This window comes from Alosa sapidissima, chromosome 3, assembly GCF_018492685.1.
Source record: "Alosa sapidissima isolate fAloSap1 chromosome 3, fAloSap1.pri, whole genome shotgun sequence".
Taxonomy (NCBI): domain Eukaryota; kingdom Metazoa; phylum Chordata; class Actinopteri; order Clupeiformes; family Clupeidae; genus Alosa; species Alosa sapidissima.
In genome coordinates, this window is record NC_055959.1 from 28,838,978 (window position 1) to 28,864,342 (window position 25,365).

The 25,365-nt window shown below is 41.6% G+C and overlaps 2 protein-coding genes across 4 annotated transcripts; one reads left to right on the plus strand and one right to left on the minus strand.

Annotated features, from left to right (window-relative positions):
- The first annotated feature begins 2,775 nt into the window (after positions 1-2,775).
- On the plus strand, positions 2,776-9,649 carry dhx58 (DEXH (Asp-Glu-X-His) box polypeptide 58). 2 transcript variants are annotated; one of them, XM_042087053.1, is made up of 12 exons: positions 2,776-2,912; positions 4,080-4,256; positions 4,431-4,632; positions 5,066-5,256; positions 5,378-5,491; positions 5,783-5,915; positions 6,264-6,449; positions 6,618-6,907; positions 7,186-7,506; positions 7,717-7,904; positions 8,065-8,158; positions 8,791-9,649. In XM_042087053.1, exons 2-12 carry the CDS (start codon positions 4,080-4,082, stop codon positions 8,992-8,994), a joined length of 2,100 nt encoding a protein of 699 aa, XP_041942987.1. In that variant the 5' UTR covers positions 2,776-2,912; the 3' UTR covers positions 8,995-9,649. The 2 variants fall into 2 exon arrangements, with proteins under 2 accessions (XP_041942987.1, XP_041942988.1); XM_042087054.1 differs by lacking the exon at positions 2,776-2,912 and adding an exon at positions 2,983-3,183.
- Positions 9,650-12,641: 2,992 nt separating this feature from the next.
- nsmce1 (NSE1 homolog, SMC5-SMC6 complex component) lies at positions 12,642-20,034 on the minus strand. 2 transcript variants are annotated; one of them, XM_042087417.1, is made up of 8 exons: positions 19,894-20,034; positions 18,804-18,978; positions 18,578-18,699; positions 18,406-18,483; positions 18,138-18,284; positions 17,915-18,031; positions 15,183-15,309; positions 12,642-13,091 (listed from the first exon to the last, which is right to left on the minus strand). In XM_042087417.1, exons 2-8 carry the CDS (start codon positions 18,919-18,921, stop codon positions 12,979-12,981), a joined length of 822 nt encoding a protein of 273 aa, XP_041943351.1. In that variant the 5' UTR covers positions 18,922-18,978; positions 19,894-20,034; the 3' UTR covers positions 12,642-12,978. The 2 variants fall into 2 exon arrangements, with proteins under 2 accessions (XP_041943351.1, XP_041943352.1); XM_042087418.1 differs by having other exon boundaries at positions 18,804-18,972; positions 19,894-20,023.
- Between the last annotated feature and the right edge of the window lie 5,331 nt (positions 20,035-25,365).

Below are 25,365 nucleotides of genomic sequence, written 5' to 3' on the forward strand. Positions count from 1 at the left end.
ACCACTGCAGTAGACAATTGAAACATATCTTTAATAATTCTCTTGTATGTACTATCAATCAGCAACATGTTTCTAATCAATGTTATTTTATTCATTTCAGTTTCTATTGTGCTTACTACTACTACTGGACACAATCAGCAGCAAGTTCCTGGCAAAACTGATAGTGCATGGAAGTCCCCTGTAAAACAGGAGTGGACCATTTTCGACTGTCTTGATGTAAGCACTGATCTGTTCTTTGGAGAGGACAACATGTTGATTACCAGTACTCCAGATGCCATCCAAGCAGTTTTTGAGGACTCCATCCCTCTCTCACTGATGGAACCAGGGCCTTCCCTCACTGACCTGTCTGGCGCATCAGTCTCTATCACGAGACATTCGCATCGGTGGGAGGAAAAGGTACAGTAATAAGAAAAAGAACATCTCTGTTGTCTGGCATGAGGGAATAGCAGGGCGAGGTGCTAAGGAGATCACGTCTGCGTATGTGATGGCGCTAGAGAAGGAGAGGGACTGCAAGCATATCATTTACTGGGTTGATAACTGCAGTGCCCAAAATAAGAACTGGTGCCTCTTCTCCTCTCTTGTGTCACTAGTCAACTCCACACTGGTTTCAACAGAACACATCACGTTGAAATTCTTTGAGCCTGGTCACACTTTTATGAGTGCTGACAGCGTGCATCATGGCGTGGAACAACAGATGAAACGTAGACCAGGAGGGGTGGTTTATGATTTCGAAGATTTCATGGCCGTTGTCCAGAATTCCAACAACAAGCAGATGGAGGTTATGGAATTTAAGAATGAGGCCATCAGGGACTGGGTGGATGGCCATTCCATGGCAAAGACAAAGAAAACGCCCCGACTGGCGACCCTCAAAGTCATTAAACTGCAGCGTGGTTTAACGTCCATGTGGGTCAAAACGTCACATACCGCAGAAGACTTCATGGAGGTAGACTTTCTACAAAAGAAATTCAAAACCTGCATACCTTCCACCTTGAGAGCTCAAAATCTCAGTGTTGAGAAGGGCAAGAAAGAGGAGATTTTGAAAAACCCTTGATGCCAGCTACCAGAGGCTCATTCTGGAGGTCATTACCTGTGCGGAATGACTGTGAGGATGAAGAATAGGGGGTCAGGCCTCATTCCCCTCTCACACACACACACACACGTGCTTTAATTCTGCATCACAAGTCAGGTTTCATTTAAGTGTAAGTCTGGTATAAATTGACCCATTAGTCCTGTTGTTCAAGCTCACCACATGCAGCCCATAGGAATAAGAATGAGACAATTTGAGACAACATAGGCCAAGTTGTGGACAGGCAGCTTAAAGCAGACCCATGAGGGTATGGGGCAGTGCTAACTGCTAACTCCATTATGCCCCCATGGGTCTGCTTTAAGCTGCCTGTCAATCAATTGACCGCCTGTGTGGTACATAGTATATGAAATACAGAGAGAAAAAAACTGACCTAGTGTTATGTTGACAAAGTAAAGGCATTTACTCTTGGTCAGTCAAATAGGGTCAATATTGTTTGAATTTTAAGTGAAACTTATCATTATCATGACATTGTGCCATGAAATAGAAGTTAAGGTCTTTTGCCTTAGAATGACTGACTGTCATTTTTCAACCAATGCTAAGGCAGAACACAGTAACTTCCAAAATAAGGTCAAAGGTCAAATTTGAGTGTAATTTTTTTTTGTACATAGATTAAGACAGGTATACACTACAAAGTGTGACAATTACAATATTATACCTATAGCTCAATTGCCAGGACATTAAGATAACTTTAAAGTAATTTTTCTCAGTTTCACACTCTGGTGAGTTAAGGTCTTTTGCCTTCTGAGGGCAGTATAGCTGCTCATTCTGTGAGTACACTGTAAAAACCCTGCTGGTCTCTGTAGGCAGCCCAGGCTCCGAAAACTGGAAACAAAGTGGGGGCAGCCTGTCACCCAAACAAAAACAAAACCATACATGGAGTTTCTCTGGGAATACTGAAAGGGAGGGGTGAGCTACTTTCTGCTGTGTTTTGGTTGGTCCTTGGTTAAAAAATAGGGGGCTTTTTTTTTTACAAAAGCGGCTGCTAATACATTTAAATATAAACCTAAACAACTGTTGACTTCCTGTGCAGTCGCTGACTGCACTTTTAAAGGAGAAATAGATGTAGAGTTACATTGAATCAATTGGAGTTTTCTTTACAAAATGTCTAAATAGGCCTGTCATTTTAAGGAACAGAGATTCACTTTTAGGTGCTGATCAATGCCTGTGGGTCTTTCACAGAAACACAAAGCGTACACTAACTCAGCTCCTGTATTAGTGAAAGTAATGATTAAATGGCTGTTAAACAGTAGGCTATAAACTCAGTTCAATTATTGTCTGTGTTAAGTTGATGTCTGTGTTCTCGATGTCACAGTCTAGCAGTTACAGTTTCATTTTACTTTGATGAAAGGAGTGATTCTAAGTTTCCCTTTCCTTATACGACGGCAGGCCAGAGTGGGGCCCTCTTAGGGCTCCCTCTGGTCCGCAACAACAGGCTTGTTTTCAATCCCTCTCTCTCTCTCTCTCTCTCTTTCTTTTCAGCACTCGAAATGTTCAGGTAAAAGAGTACATCTATCTCTCTCTCTCTCTCTCTCTCTCTCTCTCTCTGTCATGTAATCATTGGTGGGTGTTTAGCCAGCTGGCTCATGAGTGGATAACATCTGATGGTCTGTAGCAGAACTCTGTCGCTTCCTGGTGTGACTCAGCTCGCCGGCCGTCCCACTCTCCCCTGCAGGGGCCCCTTGTGTGTCATTACCAGTTTCGTTTTCTCTGACAACCTCGAGCAGACGGTCCCTATAAAACACACAAGGAAACCAGCTTGGTCCTCAAGCCTGAGAGTCCAACTGGCGATCCGAGTCCCCTCTGTCTCATCTGTGAATCAGAAAGGGTAAGAATATCATTCACAGCGTGACACTGACTGACAGTGAACTAGGATCCGGGTGCATGTGAGAGCTCATTAAGGCAGTCTTTTGTTTACTAGTTTGGCAATCTAGCTGTGGTTCTTTCAGTGTGCTGGACAGAGTTTATGACTAGAAGTTGGTCAGTTTGTATTGGTCAGTTCTGCGACCCTTGCTGCCATTGGAGTCAGCATACAGGTTTTTAAATCACCTGGTTCTAATGGGGTTCAGAGGAATATATCTGACTTTCACAGCAGCTTGGTAAGAATCAATTGTATGGTATGGGGAATTACAGAAACAAACTGTAAACTTTGTTTATGAAAACATTATGTGTCCTGTGATTCATGTTGTCATCACTTGTACTGTATGTGTTGTGTTCTATATAATATCACTTGTTGTTTATAATTGTTTATGGTGAATAGAAAACAGAATTATGACAGAAACAGGATTTGACATGTATCCTCAGATCAGACATCACATTTATGAATCAGCTACATTAGGTGATTACTGATTGTCGTGTCTTTATAATCATGGTAAATGGCTTCGCTGCTTCCAGTAGTCTACTACCATTTATTAGATGCCTATACATCAACAGTGTATATCTTGCACTGAGTGGAAACTCCCCTGGCAAAATGTCATGGCACCACAGCCACCTCTGATGGACCTAAGTGGCGTATCCTGCCATGGGCGTTCCTTCTGAGCTCCTCACAACCCCCTTTCCTCTGATGCGTCACAAACCTCTTGCTCAGCTGCAGAGACATTTGTCTGTCAAATGTGTGTGTGTTGTTCTGACAAATTGTGATGCCCTGGATTTGAATTCAGAAGTTACTGTTAGCCATTTTGAATTGAGTATTTACTAGTTATCCTATAACATGGCCTCCTCATCTCTCATGCAACTTCATTGCATTGTTATTTTTCAAGCTGACTTGAGCTACAATTTATGTATGCTTGTGTTCTAAATACTTTGCAGGCATTCTCACCTGATGATCTGTGAGGGATTTTTTTAGACTCCCTCAGCAATTCTTATAATTAAAATAAAATTGTTAATTATGAAACATTTTGTTGACCATGAGATTTGATTCCAAATGTCAAATAATTCTTAACTCCCCCTTACCCAACACACATGCATTAAGAGCATTCCCTGTGGCCCGTGACAGATGGAGGATTTAGGGCTTCGAGACTATCAGCTTGAAGTGGTTGAGCGGGCTGTGAGGGGGGAGAACATCATCATCTGGCTGCCAACAGGAGGAGGAAAAACTCGCGCTGCTGTTTTCGTTGCTAAGAGACACCTGGACACCACACCCAATGCCAAAGTGGCTGTCCTCGTTAATAAGGTATGAATTTCAGGCTAAGTGTCCTACTTCTCTTTCCTCATCCGTTCTCCCATACAGCACTCATTTTTACAGAAACACTTTCAAGATTGATTACTGGAATAAAATCCTTGCACAACATATTTCTGAATCAAAAAGACTGGACACACCAGGGAATATGTCTCTGTTCCTGCACAGGTGCACCTAGTTGATCAGCACTATAATAATGAGTTTCGCACACCCCTGAACAAGTACAAAGTTGTGGCCATCAGTGGTGACTCAGAGGAGAAGAACTTTTTTGGGTGCGTGGTCAGGGACTCGGACATGGTCATCTGCACAGCGCAGATCCTCCAGAACGGCCTGAGCCACACTGAGGAGGAGAAACACGTAAAGCTCACAGGTTAGAGGATGAACGTTACCAGTGTGATGTATTTATATGGTGTATGTCAAACATATCGAATGTTAATCACATGGTATACTGAATCTGGCCCATATGACGCATAAAGGAGTATTCCTGTCACACATAGACACACATGGGAACTTAGGTATTTGATATTGTCTTGACTAATGTGGCATACAGGTTTTTCTTTTTACATGTTCTAAGACAGAATAAAAACAGATTGTATTTCAGGCCACAAATTATTGCTAAATTAAAATGGGAACAATGCGTTTAAACCCTTTGGTGTATAATTCTGATTTCCTATAAAGCCACTACACCGATCTGTGATTGGAGGAGTGCCAGATAACTGTAGATCAGTCATTCAGGCTGGATAAAGAGGAGGCAGCATGTTGGTAGATGTTTGTTTTCTAAGATCTTGTTCTTCTGTGTGCAGATTTCACACTGCTCATCATTGATGAGTGCCACCACACGCAAAAGGATAGTGTGTATAATAAGATCATGGGCCACTACCTCAAGCGCAAGATCGAGGGCGAGAGACGACTACCCCAGATCCTGGGCCTCACAGCATCACCAGGGACAGGAGGTGGAAAGATCCTCGACAACGCTGTAAAACATGTACTACAGGTGTGTGTGTGTGTGTGTGTGTGCGTGCGTGCGTGCGTGCGTGCGTGTGCATTATCCCCTCTAAACTGGAGCTACTTGCCTCTTTGAGCCATATAACTTTGTATTCCCTTCTCTCTTGCAGATATGTGCAAATCTGGATTCAGTGATCGTCTCAACAGAGAACTACAAGCCTCAGCTGAAAAAGGTTGTCCCCAGGCCAGTGAAGAGATACGATATTGCAGACAAAAGATCTCAGGTGTGCCTCTCCCACTCTTCTCTTTTCTCTGACCTTCACCTCTCTGCATCAGTCATCCTAAGTGAACCCAAATCCTGACACCGTCTATAAGGGCTATTCGCACCGGAGGAACTTTTTGGAGTTTTTTTGTTGCTGTGATTCCTATAATTTTTGTTTGTTTGCATGAGTGTTCCTATAACTGTAGTTCCTACAGCTATAACACCTACCTCAGGGTAGTGTATTTTCCCTGCACACAGGAACTAAGCACAACACCCAACTTAGCCAAGTCTGTCTGTCTGTCTGCTGCCCTAGGACCCCTTTGAGGAGCATCTGAAGAGCTTGATGTCAATGATCCATGAGTTCATGTCTGCGGAGGAGCTCATCACATTCCGGCAGTTTGGAACACAGGAGTACGAGGGTGATGTGGTGCAGCTGGAGAAGATTGGTGAGAGGCACATATCATACAAGGATACAAGGATACAAGGAAGTTTATTGTCACATGCATATAGTTACTGGAAGTAAGAAATGCAGTGAAATTATGTCTGGTGTCAGCCTATTTGTGCATTTATGGGGGGGGGGGGGGGGGGGGGTAAAAAGTGCAGTAGAAGGGGTTTAGTAGATTAAGTGGCAAGGGCTGCATAAGAAAGGTGGGGGAGGATTGGGATTGGGCGGGGGGCACCAACAAGGAGCACCCAAGAGCATTGTGACACCTACAGTTTAGTTGGAGTTTGACAAACAATGCAAAATGACTGAATGTGTGTGTGTGTGTGTGTACATCTGTGTTTGTTGTCAGGTGTGATGAAAAAGAACAGACTGTTGTCTCAGTGTGCAATCCACCTGCGAAAGTACAATGATGCCCTTCTCATCAATGACACCATTCGCATGGTGGATGCTCTAAGAGTCCTTGAGGAGTTCTACAACTCCAAGGAAGGTTTTGCTCTGGATGGAACGGATTTGTTCCTGTCTGGACTATTCGAAGGTCAGAGCAATAACTTGGTCTTGGAAGTTTTATTCAAAACGGAATAAAAAAAACAAATTGTTTACACATTGGAAATCAGTAATTAGTCTTAAAACAAAATAGTACATTGTCTTCAGTTAAATTAGCAAGGAGTTGATTGATGATGACTGTGTTTCTGATCCTCCTCAGAAAACCATGCAGAGTTGAAGTTTCTGGCAGCTGACAAGCGTTTTGAGAACCCCAAGTTGGTCCGCCTCGAGCAGACCCTCCTAGATCAGTTTAAAGCCCTCGAAGAGGATAAGAGTGATCATAGCCCCCAAAGAGAATCAAAACCCCCAAAGTGCATCATCTTCTCAAAGACGCGCCAGGGCACCCGCTGTCTCTTAGACTGGGTGTGTGCCAATGCCAAGCTGATGAACGCCAACATCAGGGCTGCCATGCTGGTCGGCGCAGGCACTGGCGATACTCACATGACCCAGGTACGAGATTCGCGATGCCACAGGATTCCTTTCCTAGGAATTGGTCAACTAACCCTGCTCACGAGTAGTACTCCCACTCCACACCTCTAACCATTAGCACTAGCAGAATTGAACATGTTGTACCGTGTATGACTGAAAATAATTTGATAACAATTCTTTTAATATTGATCATTGTATATGATGGTGGAGATATGGAGGTATAGTTTGTTTGTCTGTTTCCTGTGTATTTGCTATCTCTATAACATAGGAGTGACTGCTGTCTGTAATTGCTTCTGCAGAACAAGCAGAAAGACACCATCTCCATGTTCAGAGACAACGTCTACAACATGCTCATCTCCACCAGTGTCGCCGAGGAGGGTCTCGACATCCCAGAGTGCAACATGGTGGTCCGCTATGGGCTGCTGACCAATGAGATTGCCCAGCAGCAGGCCCGGGGCCGAGCAAGAGCTCAGGACAGTGTGTACTCGGTGGTGGCAGCTGAGGGAAGCCGTGAGGTCCGCAGGGAGATGATCAACGAGTACCTTGAGGAGCTGACCAGCAAGGCTGTCGCAAAAGTGCAACTCATGGAGAAAGTGAACAATCTGGAGTATCGGCGCAAGGTCAGTCCACTATCCTGAAGTAGTGCTGGAGGAAACAGGCCTGGGTCATGATGTCCGTTATGGAACATTAACCCCTCTATATTGATAGTAAAATAAGAACTCGTGTGTGTTGACAGAGAGTAAATGTGTGTGTGACAAAGAGTAAAGTGATGGAGAAATAAGAGATAAGTCCTTAGCCCCGTACATTAGACTGTCTCTTTCATGTGTTAGATAAAGGAGCTCCAGCAGGTTGCTGTGTTATCTCGTGTGATGGAGCAGACGAGGGATAAGGCCAAGCGTCGCTTCGCGGCCGACCAGGTACAGCTCTGCTGTCGGGAGTGCTTCACTCCGGTCGCCCACGGAAACGACGTCAGAGTCATAGAGAACTCACATCATGTCATTGTCAACAAAGCCTTTGAGTGAGTACACGGGAGAGTGGGTCATGCCGAAGAGGTTTAGGAATCACTTCAATAGCATTTCAGTCTTTGTACAATTTATTTGACAATGTGTAGTTACAGTGCATAAGGTATGTGGGTGTGTTCAATTTGTGTCATTTTGTGTTTTAAATGTGTGTGTCAGGATGTACTACAAAGTGGGAGGACAAATAAACTTTGGAAAGCAATTTGAAGACTGGGAGCCTGGACGGAAGATCTGCTGTGCTAAATGTAGAAAGGTACATCAACGGCTGTGTGTGTGTGTGTGTGTGTCTGTCTGTCTGTGGGTGTGCGTGTGTGTTTGCAAATCAGTTTTAAATTACTAAGCTATTCTGATACCATCATTTCTTTTTTCTATTTTCTGGTAAATTTATGTAAGAAATATTTAGAAATTATATATTGCAGTGGTTCTCAAACTTTTTTTTGTCATTTCCTTGTCATTTACCTGACCCCATCACCTCGGCAAAATGGTAATGTTAAAATATTATTTTTGCATTTTGGTTCCATGCACATTTCGTTTCTTGGTCCGCAGGATCTGATGATTTCATCCGTCGTTCTGTTTATGACTCCAATGTTTGTGTGTGCCTATTTTGTTTTGAATCTATGATCTTCCTTGTCAAAAAAGAAAGGCATTAGGCACAAATGTGCGCCCCACCTGTCATGTCTATTCCCCACTAGCAGGGCCCGCCCCCACACTTTGAGAACCACTGCTATATTGTATATTCTATTATGCATTCTACCCCATTCCCCCTCACTCACTCAACGTGTGTCTAGTTAGAGGTGTATGTGAATATTTGTAGGTGGAGGCTGGCATTGACAGCACTCTTCCATAAACAGTAAATCCAACCCCATTTCCTTTTGTCTGCCTCAGGACTGGGGAATGGAGATCAAGTTTAAGAAAGTGGCTGTTCTTCCCTGCATACAAATTAAGAGCTTCTCTATCAAAACACCAGAGGACAGTGGTCTCAAGTCTCATAAGAAGTGGAAAGATGTGCCATTTCCAGTGGAAGAGTTTAACTTTACCGAGTATGTCAGTAGCTTAGGCTTTGGCTTTGACCTAGACTCAACCAGCTAATGCTTTAACACCATGTTTGCAGGATTGGTGATTTGCACAGCGGTAAAATGTGTGGCGTAGTTTTTATGAAATGCTGAAATAGGCCTAGTCTTTTCTGAAACCCAGCACCTTATCAAATGAACATTACACTCCAATCTTTAAAGTGATTACCATTTATGCAGTTGTTATATATAAGTGGTCTTCTTGTGGCTGCAGCTGCCACTCTGACCACTAGGTGTCTATGTTATGCTATATTTTATTTTCAGCAGTTTCCTGTTCATCCAGTAGACTATGAGATTGTACTGATTGAATGTCAGTTCGTCTAAGATCATGACTGTCAGCTCTGTTTCATTTTAAGTAAGTAGTATCTTAAGACATGCTTCAAAAGCAGGAACTAGCCTATTCATTGAGAATTTGTATATATTATCCTAATGGATTTTTACATCCAATGCATTTTGCATTAATGCATCAACATTATAATAATATCAATAATCAAATCATGGGTATAACATATGTTTTGAAAAGATACTGGACAAATATCTTCCCGTCTGCAGTGTGACAATTACTGTCTTTTTATTTCATGAATTTAGAAATGCCTCACTATGTAAAATCACTGATCTATGAGGTTTTCTCTTGAAGAATAATGTAAATAAAGTGTATTTTTTTTCCCCTGTGACTCTGGTGCTACAATGTGATCTAACTGGCTTTTGAAAGGAAATGTGTACTCTGCTGAAACATGTGTTAAATATTGGCTATAACTGGCTTTGTAGTGAAACTTTAGCACACAAATGAACATCAGACAGTTTGAGAACATTACATGTTGCTGTGATATATTCATGAGAGTATGTTTTATATTTATATTTTATTTTGTCTATATTTTCTTTAATCTTTTAGGTGAATTTCATCAAATCCATGCACATTACTATTGATATACTGAAATTGCTATAATATTGTGTGCTTTAGTGCTGCACAATGTTGCTAAGCAACCAGTGTTTACAGCAATCCTCAGTTGCAAAGTGGATGCTGTGAGGGGTAAGCCACTATTCTTTTCTCCCGATAGAAACAGCATTAGGCTACTTATTTATTTAATAGTATCCAATAAAATACACTACTGGTCAAAAGTTTGGGGTCACTTTCCATTCCACTCCATTATAGACAGAATACCAGCGGAGATCAGTTGCATTGTTTTTTTTAATCAGGGCAGCCGTTTTCAGATTACATAATATGCTTACATAATTACAAAAGGGACCTCGACTGTTGTAGAAAGAAATGAAATATCTACATTGCCCATTATCAGCAACCATTCATCCAATGTTCCAAAGGCACATTCTGTTTACTAACCTGATATCATTTTAAAAGGCTAACTGAAAAAACATTGGAGAACCTTTTTTATTCTGTCTACAATAGAGTGGAATTTAAATTTCTAAGTGACGCCAAACTAGGGGAATAGAGACATGACAGGTCGGGCGCGAAGGACAAGAGGAAATTAGTTTTTTGTGCCTAATGCCTTTCTTTTTTTAACAAGGAAGATCATAGACTCTAAACAAAATAGCCAAACACAAACACTGGAGTCATAAACAGACTGACATCAATTAAAACATCATCAGATCCTGCGGACCAAGACAGGAAATGTAACATGGAACCACCATTTTGCTAGGGTGATGGGGTCAGGTGGGGCTTGAAAATTGAAAAGTGGGGAATGACAGAAAAAGTTTGAGAACCACTGGTGTAAGGAATGGGAGAGACCGCTGTGCATGCGTACATTCTAAACCACCCCATTGTGTGTCCTGGTATGAAATGTCTAACAGTTTTTTTTTAAATAATGTTGGTTCGGTCACTTATTTACATATTGTATATCAGATGCCACTATATATATTTTATTATATTCTTTATTATATGCATTACATTTTATATTTCTATAACTCATTCTATGTATGACCTATGTGTTAAGCCTATGCCTATGATAAAGGCATAGTGTAAATCTAGAAGGCCTGCCTATATGAACCTCTTATTATATTGTATAACTTATATTCTTGTCACTCATATCTATTTATTGTCACATGTATAACTCATTATTTACAATTAATGATAACTGAGTTGTAAAGTGAATGTTGTAAGAAGAATGGGAGAGACCGCTGTGCGCGCACACATTCTAAACTGCCCCATTCTGTCCAGCAAGCAGAGCTGCAGATACCCCATCCTTCTCTGTGTGTGTGCTGTATATCTTTCATCCTGGGGGGTATTCCAAGTATGTGGTTTAGTGATTCTCTGTGTGTGTGCTGTATATCTTTCATCCTGGGGGGTATTCCAAGTATGTGGTTTAGTGATTCTCTGTGTGTGTACTGTATTATCTTTCATCCTGGGGGGTATTCCAAGTATGTGGTTTAGTGACAAACCTGGGTAAGGTGCACACTGTAGAGCTCCCATTTGAGTATTTTTTATTTATAAAATAAAAAAATACTCAAATGGGAGCTCTACAGTGTGCGGATCTTCACTCTGTCTTGTAACCGTATCCTCGATCCTGCACCTGGATGAATTTTGGATGTGCGTGATAAAACTGTGCTTTTTAAACCTGGGTAAGTTAACTCAAGAGTAAGTGGTAAACCTCTTAATAGAAGAGTTACTGTATATGACTTCATTCTCTTAACAAAACAATGCCATAGGGCTTCTGTTGTAGGAGGTTTACCACTTACTCAGAGTAAGTGGTAAACCTCTTAATAGAAGAGTTACTGTATATGACTTCATTCTCTTAACAAAACAATGCCATAGGGCTTCTGTTGTAGGAGGTTTACCACTTACTCTTACTTACTTTTGAGGGGCAGCCGTGGCCTACTGGTTAGCGCTTCGGACTTGTAACCGGAGGGTTGCCGGTTCGAACCCCGACCAGTAGGAAGTGGCTGAAAGTGAGCTGCCTGCTGTTGTTGCGTGCAGCGCACTGCGTCGGGCTCACTGTGTGCAGAGTGTGTTTCACTAATTCATGGATTGGGATAAATGCAGAGACCAAATTTCCCTTACAGGATCAAAAGAGTATATATACTTATACTTACTCTGAGTTCATTTACCCAGGAACCACGTATTTAGAATAACCACTACACATCTGATACATGAAACTGGTGCCGTGACAATGCAAAAGATAGTAGCCACTGGAATTTTGGTATGTGATTATGTAGCATGCAGAACTTGGACTACATTCAACAAGTGTTGAATGTAGTCCAAAAATATGTGAGTAAAATATGTGAGTGGGTGGATCCAGTACCCTCAAGGATTTTTTCTGTGTCTGGTTTGTTCAGTTGATATATATGGTACAAGATGCTACTCGCATGGATTAGATTACCGTGGCGAAGTGCCATCATCCAGCTAGATGGAAGAGATACACCCAACGTTACGCAGAATATCAGAGATCCTCATGTGTCAGACCTACAGTCTCTCCAGGTGTAAACACTATATTCAGTTTCATTTGCTGAAAAAATGTAAAATGTCTATGCACAATGCAAAAATCAACCGCTGAATTTACCCAACAGGGAAAAACAGGCCTTCTAGGATAAATGTTTCTTGTGTTCTAAAACTCAAGCTCGGTTTTGAATGTATGCAAACATCTGGAGAGAGAATGTAAATCAGCCGTGAGCAAATTTTTCCCAAATTTGTTCATATCCGTGTACACACAAGAGTACATTCAAAATAACCTTTATTTATTTTAAAACTACTTAAAACATGAACTGCCTTGTATCAAAACAATAATTAAAGACATTAACTGATTTAGATTTGTAAGCATCGGAATGATATAAAAAGTCAAATTGTCAAACACAAAACCTCCACATTCAAAAGTGGAACATCACAATGTACTGCACACAGATTCACTGCCTGGAGGCATTTAACTCCATCATGTGTCCATGTTGGTCATTTTGTCTGCCAACTTTTATGCCGTTTTACCGGTCAAGAAAACACAAACCAACATTCAGGGCCACAGTGGTGCAGTAGAGATGTGTGGTGTAGTGACAGATGAGGCTATAGCCGTCTGCTGGACCTGCGGGCACGGGACGTCGAGGGTGTGGAACTGGGCGCTGTGTTCTCTTTCGCAGAAAGGGGCTGACTTTGAGAGGCCGGAGGCCTGTGGATTTCTAGACACCAGAAGGACACAAGGACAGCGCCAGCAGCAGAGTCAGACAACCAATATACTTTCCTTATCAATGCAACAAACTGCCCAAGTTAAGCAAGACTCTTTTATATGGGCATCAGTTGAACGTGGGTGGTACATGGTACACGACTGAGAGGAGGAAACCCATTAACCAGCAATGGCCTGCACAGTACTATAACGCATACACTAGGGGTGCACCGATCCGATATTAGGATCGGATATCGGCCCGATATTGACAAAATAGCTGGATCGGGGATCGGAAAAATTAGCAGATCCATGGGCCGATCCGAATTTAGGCCTACTTCAACTTCAAAGACTGAGCTGTGACACGCAACCAGACACTTGCCACTAAATAGACATTTCTTCTTGTGTTTGTCATCACGTCATTGTCTTTACAGTCTGCCCGTCATTATATTTGTGGTTTACTATTCATTATTTTATTAACTACCATTTGTCATTGATTAATTACGATCTTCATGCATTTTTGCTGCATTTTTAGTCAACACGTTTAATGCGTGACAACCAACACAAAATACTCAAACCACATTGTAATTTTCATCTCTTATCTGTATACTGTTCCTGGTATCAAGAAATGCAAATGTTCACACTAGCTGTTAAAAACTTCTCATTTATTAGTTAAAACTTACAACTTCATATACCATTTACCACCATTGAAACTCCCGTGTCAACTTCTTAGTTCATCGCGCAGTCTCATCGCGGGGAAACCGAGGGACCATACCACTATTTGTGGGGCAGCCGTGGCCTACTGATTAGCGCTTCGGACCTGTAACCGGAGGGTTGCCGGTTCGAACCCCGACCAGTAGGCCACGGGGAAGTGAAGTGCCCTTGAGCAAGGCACCTAACTTCTCACTGCTCCCCGAGTGCCGCTGTTGATGCAGGCAGCTCACTGCGCCGGGATTAGTGTGTGCTTCACCTCACTGTGTGTACACTGTGTGCGTTTCACTAATTCACGGATTGGGATAAATGCAGAGACCAAATTTCCCTCACGGGATCAAGAGAGTATATATACTATACTATACACTATGGGTAAATAGAGGGGTTTCGCGGGTAAAACCATTTTGGCAGGGGTGTTTTAATGTATCACTAATATGGGATTTTTGTCTACACAAAACTGGTTTTGGTGGGAGAAAGTTGTTATGTATTTGTGTGTTTTATGTTTGCTTGTTAGATTTAAGTTGCTGCTGGTGCACAATTGTTTTTTAATAGTATAATAATAATAATAATAATAATAATAATAATAATAATAATAATAATAATAATAATAATAATAAGTAAGGGATAACGGCCGCCGGGGTGTCCTGTCAAAGAACTCCCCTCCGCCCAAGTCCATTAATTCCGTACAACTGGACACACCTCGAAGGCCGTTTAAAAAGAAGCCCACTAGTTCAGCTTGTTGTACAACTTTTGTTGGCCCTATAACAGTGATAGTATGGACAGTTAGCTTGTTTACAGTTGATTCCATTGTTGTGAAGCCTGCCTCCAGGCTCAACCGTTGTCCTACTATGGTTGTTATAGTTACCATTCATAAGCACTGATATGGAACGGTGATTAAACTTTTTTTTTTACCAGATCTACTTCATAGGTGTCCCGTTATTCAGAATTAAAAGCCACCCCGCCAGCCAATCAGAAAAGAGTATTTCTTCTCTCTGGGTAATAATATAGTAATAATACATTACATTTTTACCTTAGTGTTATTTTGTTAGATTTTGTCCTAGGAAAGTAATGTTTAGTAAGGGAAAGAATATTTTAAGTCAGGCCTGATGCCTTTAGTCTTTTCCACACGGTGGTTTATTAACTCAACAATGGATACACAAAGCCCAGGCATCGGTATCGGCAATGAAAAAGTTGGATCGGTGATTCCCTAACATGCACTGTGAAATTATTATTGTTAGCATAGCAATAATAATTTCACAGCATTTTTCAAAGTCAATCTTAAAACTGCATATTCATGTTATTCTCTATATTACTTCAGGAAAATGCAAAAGCAATCATGCACATTGGAGCACACAAGTGCACCAGTACTCGTGTGTGTCTGTTTCTGTGTTTCTTTCACCTGGGATCTCGTGGGGCCAGAACTCGTTGCAGGCGGGGCAGTGAGGGTCGCTGCGTCCTTTAAAATAGCGGGCCACGCAGGGCAAGTGCATCCTGATGCCACAGTCTGGATTCTCACACATCTGGCACTGACCACCACAGGACAGAGAGAGACAGAGACAGAGACCGAGAGAGAGAGAGAGAGAGAGAGAGAGAGAGAAATCATCAGATCGCTGCTGTTCAGTCTATCAGTATAAATACACTGCTCAAAATAAATAAGGGAACACTTTTTCATAGGTGTATAGCATCAAGGTTATCAAACTTGTAAGCTATTGGTCTGGCCAGTTACGTAACAGAGGGGGTTGTGAATCAGTTTCACCTGCTTTGGTGTCATCAAAGTTAAAGGAGAATTCCGGTGTGATATTGACCTAAAGTGTATTGAAACATGATACCGAGTGTGAACGTATGTCTCATAGCCCATCTCGACTTGTCCCCTGCACTCCAAAATCTGGCGCTAGTTAGCCGATGCTACCAACAACTTTTTCAGTAGTGGTGCTTCGGCATCGGGCTAGCCATGCAAATAAATCACTGTTTTACACCCATTTACGAGGCTCAATGTATCTCCACACTTCATTGGTAGACTTCCTAGGGCCCTGACATTTAAAACGAGACATTGAGAACTTTGAAAAAGCACTGGTAGTTTACTTACAAGACGATTTATACAGACAGTATCTTCACGAAGTTTAACGTTTGCAGCCATCTTGAATTTAGTCACGATAAGTCGAGCAAGGAGTAAGAATGAACAGGTATGATAAGGGATCAGATTCCAAAAAGAATTCAGTGGAAATGCATGGATTCCAGTTTCTTCCAGTAGCAGCAACTGGAATCCATGCATTTCCACTGAATTATTTTTGTGAAAAAGTGCCGTCTGAAACACTGTCGTGCGGCGCAGCGTTCCAAACGTTGTGCAATCAAATACACCAGTATATTAAAAATTAATATCATAACGAAAGTATACGGTGTGAACCGGTATACCGCCCAGCACTATTTTGGTCCTTCCAACACCGGCAGGTTGCACCACAGACTCTCAAGGAGCTCAATGATGGCTGTGTCCACATCTGGGAGCAGACCCCCAGGACACCATCCGCCATCTCATTGTCAAGCATGTGGGGTCCATTCGAACTACTGAGTACCATTTTGAGTTGCTGCAATGAAATTTAGGCAAAATGGACTAGCTTGTCGCATAATTTTTCCACTGTTTTCATTGATTTTCGTGGGGATCTTTGAATTTGGCCCTCTGTAGGTTGATCATTTTCATTACCAAAAAATAATGTGCCATCCTTTACCCAGTACACATTACCCAGTCCATATCAGTATAGATATCCAGCATGTTTTTTTTCCCATTGAGATCTGATGTTTTTTCAAAGTGTTCCTTTAATTTTTTTGAGCAGTGTATAATTTGTTCAGTCAACCAGTTTAAGTAATACTAAACTACTTCAGCTACATCAGTGTTATTAGGGTTGTATCTATGCAGCTATGTTGAAAAATGTACTGAGTCTCATTTCATTCCTCTCTACTATTAGCCTGGCTAACACCAGACTGCTTATCAACTTGAGATTGAGAATGGGTCTTGGGGGCCCTTCATTCACTTCTGATTTCAAAGGGGCGTAACCAGCAGTGAAATTAAATTTAAACTGGTACATTAGGGCCTGTGTCCACCAATCGTGTTTTTTGCGGTGACAGCGCCTTCAAGCTCATTTTCAGAGCGCTTCGGTCAAGTGCTTATTGTTGCTATGTTACCAAAACCGCCTGCCAGCACGTCTTTTTGGAACGTTGCCTAATGCTAACTAACTAGCTAACTAAAAGAAATGGCAGCAATCGTTCAGGACTCCGCTCGCTAAATATGATTTCGATTAATATTAGTCACGATAGGACTTGGCTGATTGAGTTTTCCTCTGCCACTACCAATATTGTTGAAAGTGTAAGTCCCGCCTCTTCCTTGATTTCAATTGGCTAGCAAGAGAGAAGTGACATTGACAAGCCCAGCGCTGTTCTAAAAGTTGAACAGATTTCAACTTTCAGCGCTCAGAGCGCCGCGGGAAAAGAGTCAGCGCTGAGGGCTTTTTTTCCGCCAGGGGCGCGGAGCGCTGTGAATGCTGAACTTCATAGGATTTGTATAGAAAATAGCCGCCGTCGGCGCAAAAAACGTGTTTGGTGGACACAGGCCCTTAAACACTTTCGGTCTTTTTGGAAGTATAGCAAATACATCTTTTATGTGAACAAAGGTTTTACATGCAGTTGTTTACTCAATTCCAAAGAAAATACACATTCATATCACATAATACTGATGCCATAGATGCAGTCAGTGCTGCTAACTATACTCTTCTGTCTGTCATATAAAGCCCGCCCTATGCCAGGTAAGCAGTTGTTATTGGTTCCTGGGTTTTTGGTAATTTAGAAATCAGTTTTAATGGTCTCCAGGCGGGCCTGCAGAGCAAATTAAAATTTGCTAACAGGTCTGTCTGGGTTTAATCAGGCTACTCTCTCCTACAGTTTGACAAATCAGAAATCAATTAACAAGTGTGATTTTTGGTGATTTCGAAAACTGGATACAACTGGATCCTATTTTGCAAATGGGAATACTATGGCTGCTCAAACGACAATCTGTAACCAAACAACTGGTAATAGCTTAATGCATGCAGCTTCATGCAGCATGAAACACCATTTTGATTCAGTGCTAGCATTGTCACTTACCTGGAAGGCAATGTTATGACAAACATGACAGTCTTTGATGAGATCCTGGTATAGGGTACGCATGTACTGTTCCATTTCCATGATGCATCGAGTGCTCAGTGAATATTCTCCGTGTTTCTGCCAAGACAAGGCACAACTGAAGTCAGTTTATAGCACTTTATTGCGTTGTGGTACGCTTTTTAGAACACTAAATAGGTACAAAATGCCTTTCAGGGAAATGTACCTCAGTCAACCACTTATTTTGGACAAACTTATTCAAAACTTGTTCAGTCTCTTTTTTCTTTAGCTTTTTTGACAGAAGAGCGTCGCCACAGTTCAGAATGTCAGTAGACGAGGCCGTGCCATTCTCGGACTCCGCAACCAAATCCATCTGAGAAAGCAGGACGGCAGTTCATAATTACAGGTGGGTTTCCACAGATGGGTGCAAGTGCAACAGTCAGAACGCAATCAATAAACCAAGTAGTCATGAACTAAATAAACACATAACTTACTATTTTCCTAAACAGCTCCAGCTCATTGTCAGCATAATCAGATGACATGCGGGTCACATCCGTCTCCGCTAAATTTACCTTTACGAGAATGTCAACAGATTTGAGAAGATCAGTGGTCACACGCACACGTACAACCTACCAAACACAACACATACACCACTATTTTACCTACCAAAGCATAATACTGAAGACCATCTTCTTCTGACATTCCCTTTCTGACATGCATGAACATGGGCTGCAGGTGCATGTTAATGACATCTACGAACTCATCCAATCTGTCCTGACTATAGTTGGCTGCATGAGTTAGACAAAGAGAAGACATTGAATGGATAGTATAGCAGACTAAAGGTACACTATTTTTTGCTGGGGGGGGGGGGGGGGGGGGGGGAGTTATTTACCACCAGCAACTTCACAGCAGTGTTTATGTAAGGCCTTGGCCTGAGAGCCATCAATAATGCCATTGCTCATCATCGTTTGTAAGAACCGGCGGTGACTGTCCCCCATTGGCCGTGCCATGCCCAGCCGGAAGATAAGGTCATATGTCGACCTTGCTGTATCTAGAGAAAATTAAAACTGTTCACATAGCAACGCGGTTAGTAAGACTTGATATCCTACCCCCCCCGACATGCACACCCACAGATGTCAGCAATGCAAGTATAACAGTTGAAGCGCATTAAATGTGTTACACATTAAATAGCGGCGAAAATTGTGTAACGGTTTGCCATTAATATTTAACAATATTCTGCCTGTTAGCAAGGTCTGTCCAAGACTCGAGATCAGCTATGAGTCTTTCTTGTTGGGGGTTTCACTGAGTCGTTCGAGTTTGACGTGTCCAAAAGTCTTTCTTTTCAATTAATGTCTAGGCTGTCAAACTGCAAGTTGGTTTTCTAAACATTCTACAGACTGCGACCACCACCAGTCCTGTTTACATTAAGCCGAGTACATAATATGCAGAAGTACTCCCGTTTTAGCCTATTTTATACAGTCTAGGTTTTAGACCTTCCGTCCACATAAAACCAGATATATTTCGACACTAAAAAAAGATACTTTTCGAGAACTATCTGTAGATTGATACTATTAAAATCATAATCTTTTGATCGTAGCTACAGAGTGCGCCAGGGTCATTGTTTAGTTCAGTTGTGCTAGATGTGGTATACAGTAGTAGAGCTCTACACATGGCTTAAGTTAGCAATCTAAACGGTTAGCAATCCAATCTACAGACGGGACGAAAGCCTAGCTTCTCGCAGACAGTTTCTTTGTCCCGTAACGTTATTGTCATAATGCACTTTAATCAGCAATAATGTTAACTCATGCTACAGAGCTAACGTTACAACAACTGACTTGACAGTAATCTTAGCTAAGATAGCTAGCAGCTATCAGATATATCTCCCCGCTGCGCCCAGGGACAACTGAAACAACAATATCAATGAAAACATGTCGCCAGCCGTGTTGTAACGAAGAAATGTGGCATTCGTCAAACAATCTTACCGATATTTGCTAACTAGCTGTGTGACACCAAAACAAGACCTGGTCCCTCTGTTTTAGCACCGTCTATGGTAGCTAGAACTCCCCCTCTCTATTTGAAAACTCTTCCCGTTTGTCAATCCCGCGCGCCAGAATTTTTACCCCCGCCTTTACGCGCGAACGTGACGTAATTTCCCAGTTTGTAGCACTCATACAGTACCGATGTCACTCCCAAGGGGGCAGGCGAATTCCCGGAAGTAGAAGAATCGACGTAGGCTGGAGGGACCACCTCTCTGCTAACTCCCATAGAAGCCCATTTATTCTAGGATTTTTTTGAAATACCATAACTTCATATAACATATATCCTGTGCCGATATTGTAGCTTTTGTGTAATCCACATAAACACTACAAAGGCAAAACAGACTCCACTACCTCGTCCGTAACGTTGGTTACCCGTAAGAAGAATGGTTAGCTTGTTCGGTTGGAGGGAAGCTAGCTTTGACGTAATCTCTTCTTCGCGCCTTAGGGAGATAACCATAGACATAATATACATAGACGCCGCATCGACCGCTGCTCCCTACCAAGGGGGCAGGCGAATTCCCGGAAGTAGAAGAATCGACGTAGGCTGGAGGGACCACCTCTCTGCTAACTCCCATAGAAGTCCATTCATTCTAGGATTTTTTTGAAATACCATAACTTCATATAACATATATCCTGTGGCGATATTGTAGCTTCTGTGTAATCCACATAAACACTACAAAGGCAAAACAGACTCCACTACCTCGTCTGTAACGTTGGTTACCCGTAAGAAAAATGGTTAGCTTGTTCGGTTGGAGGGAAGCTAGCTTTGACGTAATCTCTCTTTCGCGCCGTAGGGAGATAACCGTATTGTTTGGATAAGAAGCTCAGTCCACCTTACGGTCTATGACGGTAACTCATAAGCAAAACCTAGCATACACGACCGTATGTTAAGGTAAAGCCAAAGATCCTTGATTACTAGCTCCGCTTTAACCCTCTCTGGTAAAGCATTACATAGAGGCAACCTAATAATAATAAAAAAGTAAACCTATTTTTTTTTAAAAACGGCACTAATCATTACAGAGGTTTTCGACGGATTGACCGTAGGTCGGAAAAGTGGAAAGAAGATTAGCTTCAAGGCTATAACTTTTTTGTTTTGTTGACTGTTTTTGAAGATGATCATGTATGGTAGCTTCAACATTAACACGACTTGGTGAGGATGATATTAATAATAATACATAAATAAATGTTTAACTTTGATGACTTTGAAGGCGAAGGAAGTGTGAGAAGAATTTCTGTGTATCTATCATATGAGTTACAAGATTCAGTTCGATGGCTAACGTCACGAAGTTAAGTGTGAGTCTGCGCAGTACTGGGGGGACCAACTGAAAAATCGTTCTATTTGACTCAGTGCCCTCCCATTGAAAACGACGGAGTCTGTTCGTCCATTTCTTTTACTGTCTATGCTCCCTACTAGCGCTGACGAGATTTGGAGCCGCCATCTTGGACCGGTCATCCACTCCACTCAGTGTAATCTGTTTGGCCGGTGCAATGAGCTGTCAGCACACTTAATTAATCATATCTCACTGAATACCGAACAGATTTTCACGCGTTTTTTTTTGCTGCAAAGGTCATACATGTAGCTATGATACAGGCCACATTGTTCGAAAATACAAAATACAACCAATAGTACGGTAATGTTAAATCTTACTTGTGAAAAGTAAATCCCCCCGAGTATGGTCCGCCGATTTGAGCAGGAACATGCTGCACAGTGCTGTCATCTTGTGTTTTCTGCTGCAACGCAATGAGGAGTATGACAGGTCCAAGATGGCGGCCGCATTTCTTGTTTCCAGCAGCCAATGCGGCATCTATGTATATTATGTCTATGGAGATAACCGTATTGTTTGGATAAGAAGCTCAGTCCACCTTACTGTCTGACGGTAACTCGTAAGCAAAACCTAGCATACACAACCGTATGTTAAGGTAAAGCATTACACAGAGGCAACCTAATAATAATAAAAAAAAGTAAACCTAATTTTTTTTTAAACGGCACTAATAATTTCAGAGGTTTTCGATGGATTGACCGTAGGTCGGAAAAGTGGAAAGAAGATTAGCTTCAAGGCTATAACTTTTTTGTTTTGTTTTAGCATGACTGTTTTTGAAGATGATCATGTATGGTAGCTTCAACATTAACACGACTTGGTGAGGATGATATTAATAATAATAATACATGAATAAATGTTTAACTTTGATGACTTTGAAGGCGAAGGAAGTGTGAGAAGAATTTCTGTCTATCATGAGTTACAAGATTCAGTTCGATGGCTAACGTCACGAAGTTAAGTGTGAGTCTGCGCAGTACTGGGGGGACCAACTGAAAAATCGTTCTATTTGACTCAGTGCCCTGAAAACGACGGAGTCTGTTCGTCCATTTCTTTTACTGTCTATGGTCACTCCCCGATGTGAGTCGCTACCGGATGTGAGTCGCGCATGCGTCACTTTGCTACTTTGCGACCTGTGCTGTTACGGTACCGATCCACTTGCACGACACTTCATTTTGTCGTGTGGCATAGATGTCGCGCTGCCTCCCCATGTTCAGTCGTGTGTGGGCGTTTTGTTTAAAATGTCAGTTACCAGCTCATACTCAGTTCGTTTTAACGTATCTAAGTGTTTTTCCACAAATGGACCACAATTTTAGGCATGTACATACAACACATTAATAGCCTAAACAAACTATGCAAGCCATTTCGAAATCCTGTTTTATTTGAACTACTCAATGCAATCTCAAATCCTCACCAGAAACACCAACAGTCAATATATTCATCCAAATCCTAGTTTCATTTGTTTTATGGCCTACTGGGTGGTCGTGGAAGAGATTGTTAAAACATTATTACAGTGCATGAAAATGCACTGTTCTGTTATCCGAAGTCTTCTTCTTCTTCTTCCCACCAAATTTCTACGTCTAATTCAGCTTCAACCGTTTAACGTAGAAACTTCGTTCAAACTTTGTAACGTAGGTCTTGAAAAGGAGACTTTGTGGTCAAATTAATCCAAGACAACTGGTGTGAGACTGCAGCTTTATTCACGACGCCGGGAGAATGTTAGCCACATGAAATGTCAAAGTAACAAGCCCACACATCTGTGGGTGAAGCCAACTCTTATACCTTACCCCACACCCATGGAAAATCACAAGTTGTCGCCCTTCATTAATCACTTAACCTTCTAGTATTTTAACAGAGATACGAAATGTTTACAACCCCACTTAACCATCTGGTGTTTTGACAAAGATAAGAAATGTTCATGACCCCGCATCCTGGGGTTACCCAAATACGCTGATACAAGGGTTTAGTTAACTAAACATTCTAACCTAGGAGTTGCAAAAGACACAAGGATCAGAGTAGGGTGATGGCAATTAGATTTCACTACATGTATGTAAGGTATACTAAACATTCAATGAGAGACATATACAATTTATCCCACAACTTGAGGAATGTATTTTTCACTTTTGTAAACTTTATACTTTTTGAGATATTAATAAAAAACAAGCTTATTTTTCCCCATAGACTTTGTATGGGGACTATGACATCATAATGGGCTAATTAACTTGATTTGCACCTGTATCAACTTCCAGCTGCTCAACTAGGTCCCATCAAAAAGCTAGTTAAACTGATTGCACCTGTATCAACTGCTTTCTGCTCAATTAGGCCAACTCTCTCTGTGTATCTCCATTCTACAAGGATATAAGGCACATTCCATCCAACTTTCTATCCATTCATCCTCTTCAAACCATTCACTCATCTACCCATTAAACTATCCCATCAACATCTATTAAACAATCTGCCTATCAACATCCATTCAACTTTCTGTCTATCAACATCCATTACACTATCTACATTTAACTTTTAAACTATATACTCTGTCTCAGGCTTTAAACATACAATCTGGCTCTACAGATCCTGTTCAACTATTTCCTCTGCCCACAACTGTTTCAAAATAAATGTCCTCACTACAATAATTCACTATTAAATAATTTAACTATTTAAACTACTCAACTATTTAACTGTTCAGCCATTTCAACTGTCAGTTGTTATCAACTATGACTTCTGCCAACTGTTATCAAATAAAAGTTTGTTTTGCATTTTATGTTAATATACAGTATGTTTATATTTTCATGCACTGGTAATTTCCTCGAAATTACATTTTCTAGTTTGTCTTGTAAGCGGAACCAAAGTTTCACAGGCACTGTTGTGGTAGTACAAAGGGCCTACAACCTTGTGCTTTCATTGGATAGCCGCCTCGCGTTCAACGGATTCATTTGCATAAAGCTGGGCATCGGCCAGCTTTTTGACGCGTGACATTATTTTAAATGCAGCGCTGCCTTCCCGGAATGCTTTGCGGGCACGTTAAAGTTGCTTGATGTCACCCATAGGACTAGAGTGGAATGCGACACGACAAAATGAAGTGTTGTGCAAGTGGATCGGTACCGATAGGGTGCATCAGAGCCCGTCTACGGAGAGCCTGGCTACTCCGTATTAAGTCCCATTGTACCGAATTTTGGTTGCAGTTCCACCAGAGTTCCACTGGGGGTGATCGCCATGAGTGCAGAATGAATGGGAGTCAATGGAGCTAGACGGCTAAATTTGTCTCTTTCACCTATTTGTCGTTGACAAATCTCAGATTTGATTGTAGTTTATATAACTTCAACATGAGTTATAGGTCAAAAGTTGAATGAACGAGTACTTACAGTATGTCCTTTTGATTTCTTACAGTTTGGGTCGTTGTTGCCCATAACACGCTAGCATTGTGCTAATGAGTGACGTCATTGACACGTTTGAAAGGCTTTTTAGAACAATTAAGTGACTTTAAAAAATATAATACTCCACCAAGTGTATTTCCTTTGCCTCCCCTTTCGAATACAATATTCAAACTAGAAATGCAATTCCGAGGAATTACACGAGGGGATGCAATCTGCTGGTTAGGGTGTTGGTGGGGCTGTTGACCTTGTGATACCTGCAAAGGTGCTTTTGGAGTAACCAAATTTGAATCTTGTGTGACATGGCATTCTTGAGATATAACACTCAAGGTGTTTTTGACCTTGAAATTTGACCTTCAACCTCCAACATAAACTCACTTCATCTTTGAGTCCATAAAAACACTCGTATCAAATTTGAAGCATGTACGTCAAGCCGTTCTGGAGATATAATGCTGAATGCATGAGATATGGCTGGGACTTTTATTTTGACACACAGGAAACACTTTAACAGGATGTGTAGTTCAGGTAGAGCTAGATTGTATGCTTAGAGGCTGAGACAGTTGAATTCCTCACAGGTGACACCTGTGCCAGTGTTCTGATTAGCCTGGGAACTGCTCTGAGAACTACTTAACGAGCGCAGCTGGCTCTATTATGACATCACAGCCCCCATTCAAGTCTATGGGGGAAAAATACACTTTTAATTACAAATATCTCAAAAAGTATAAACT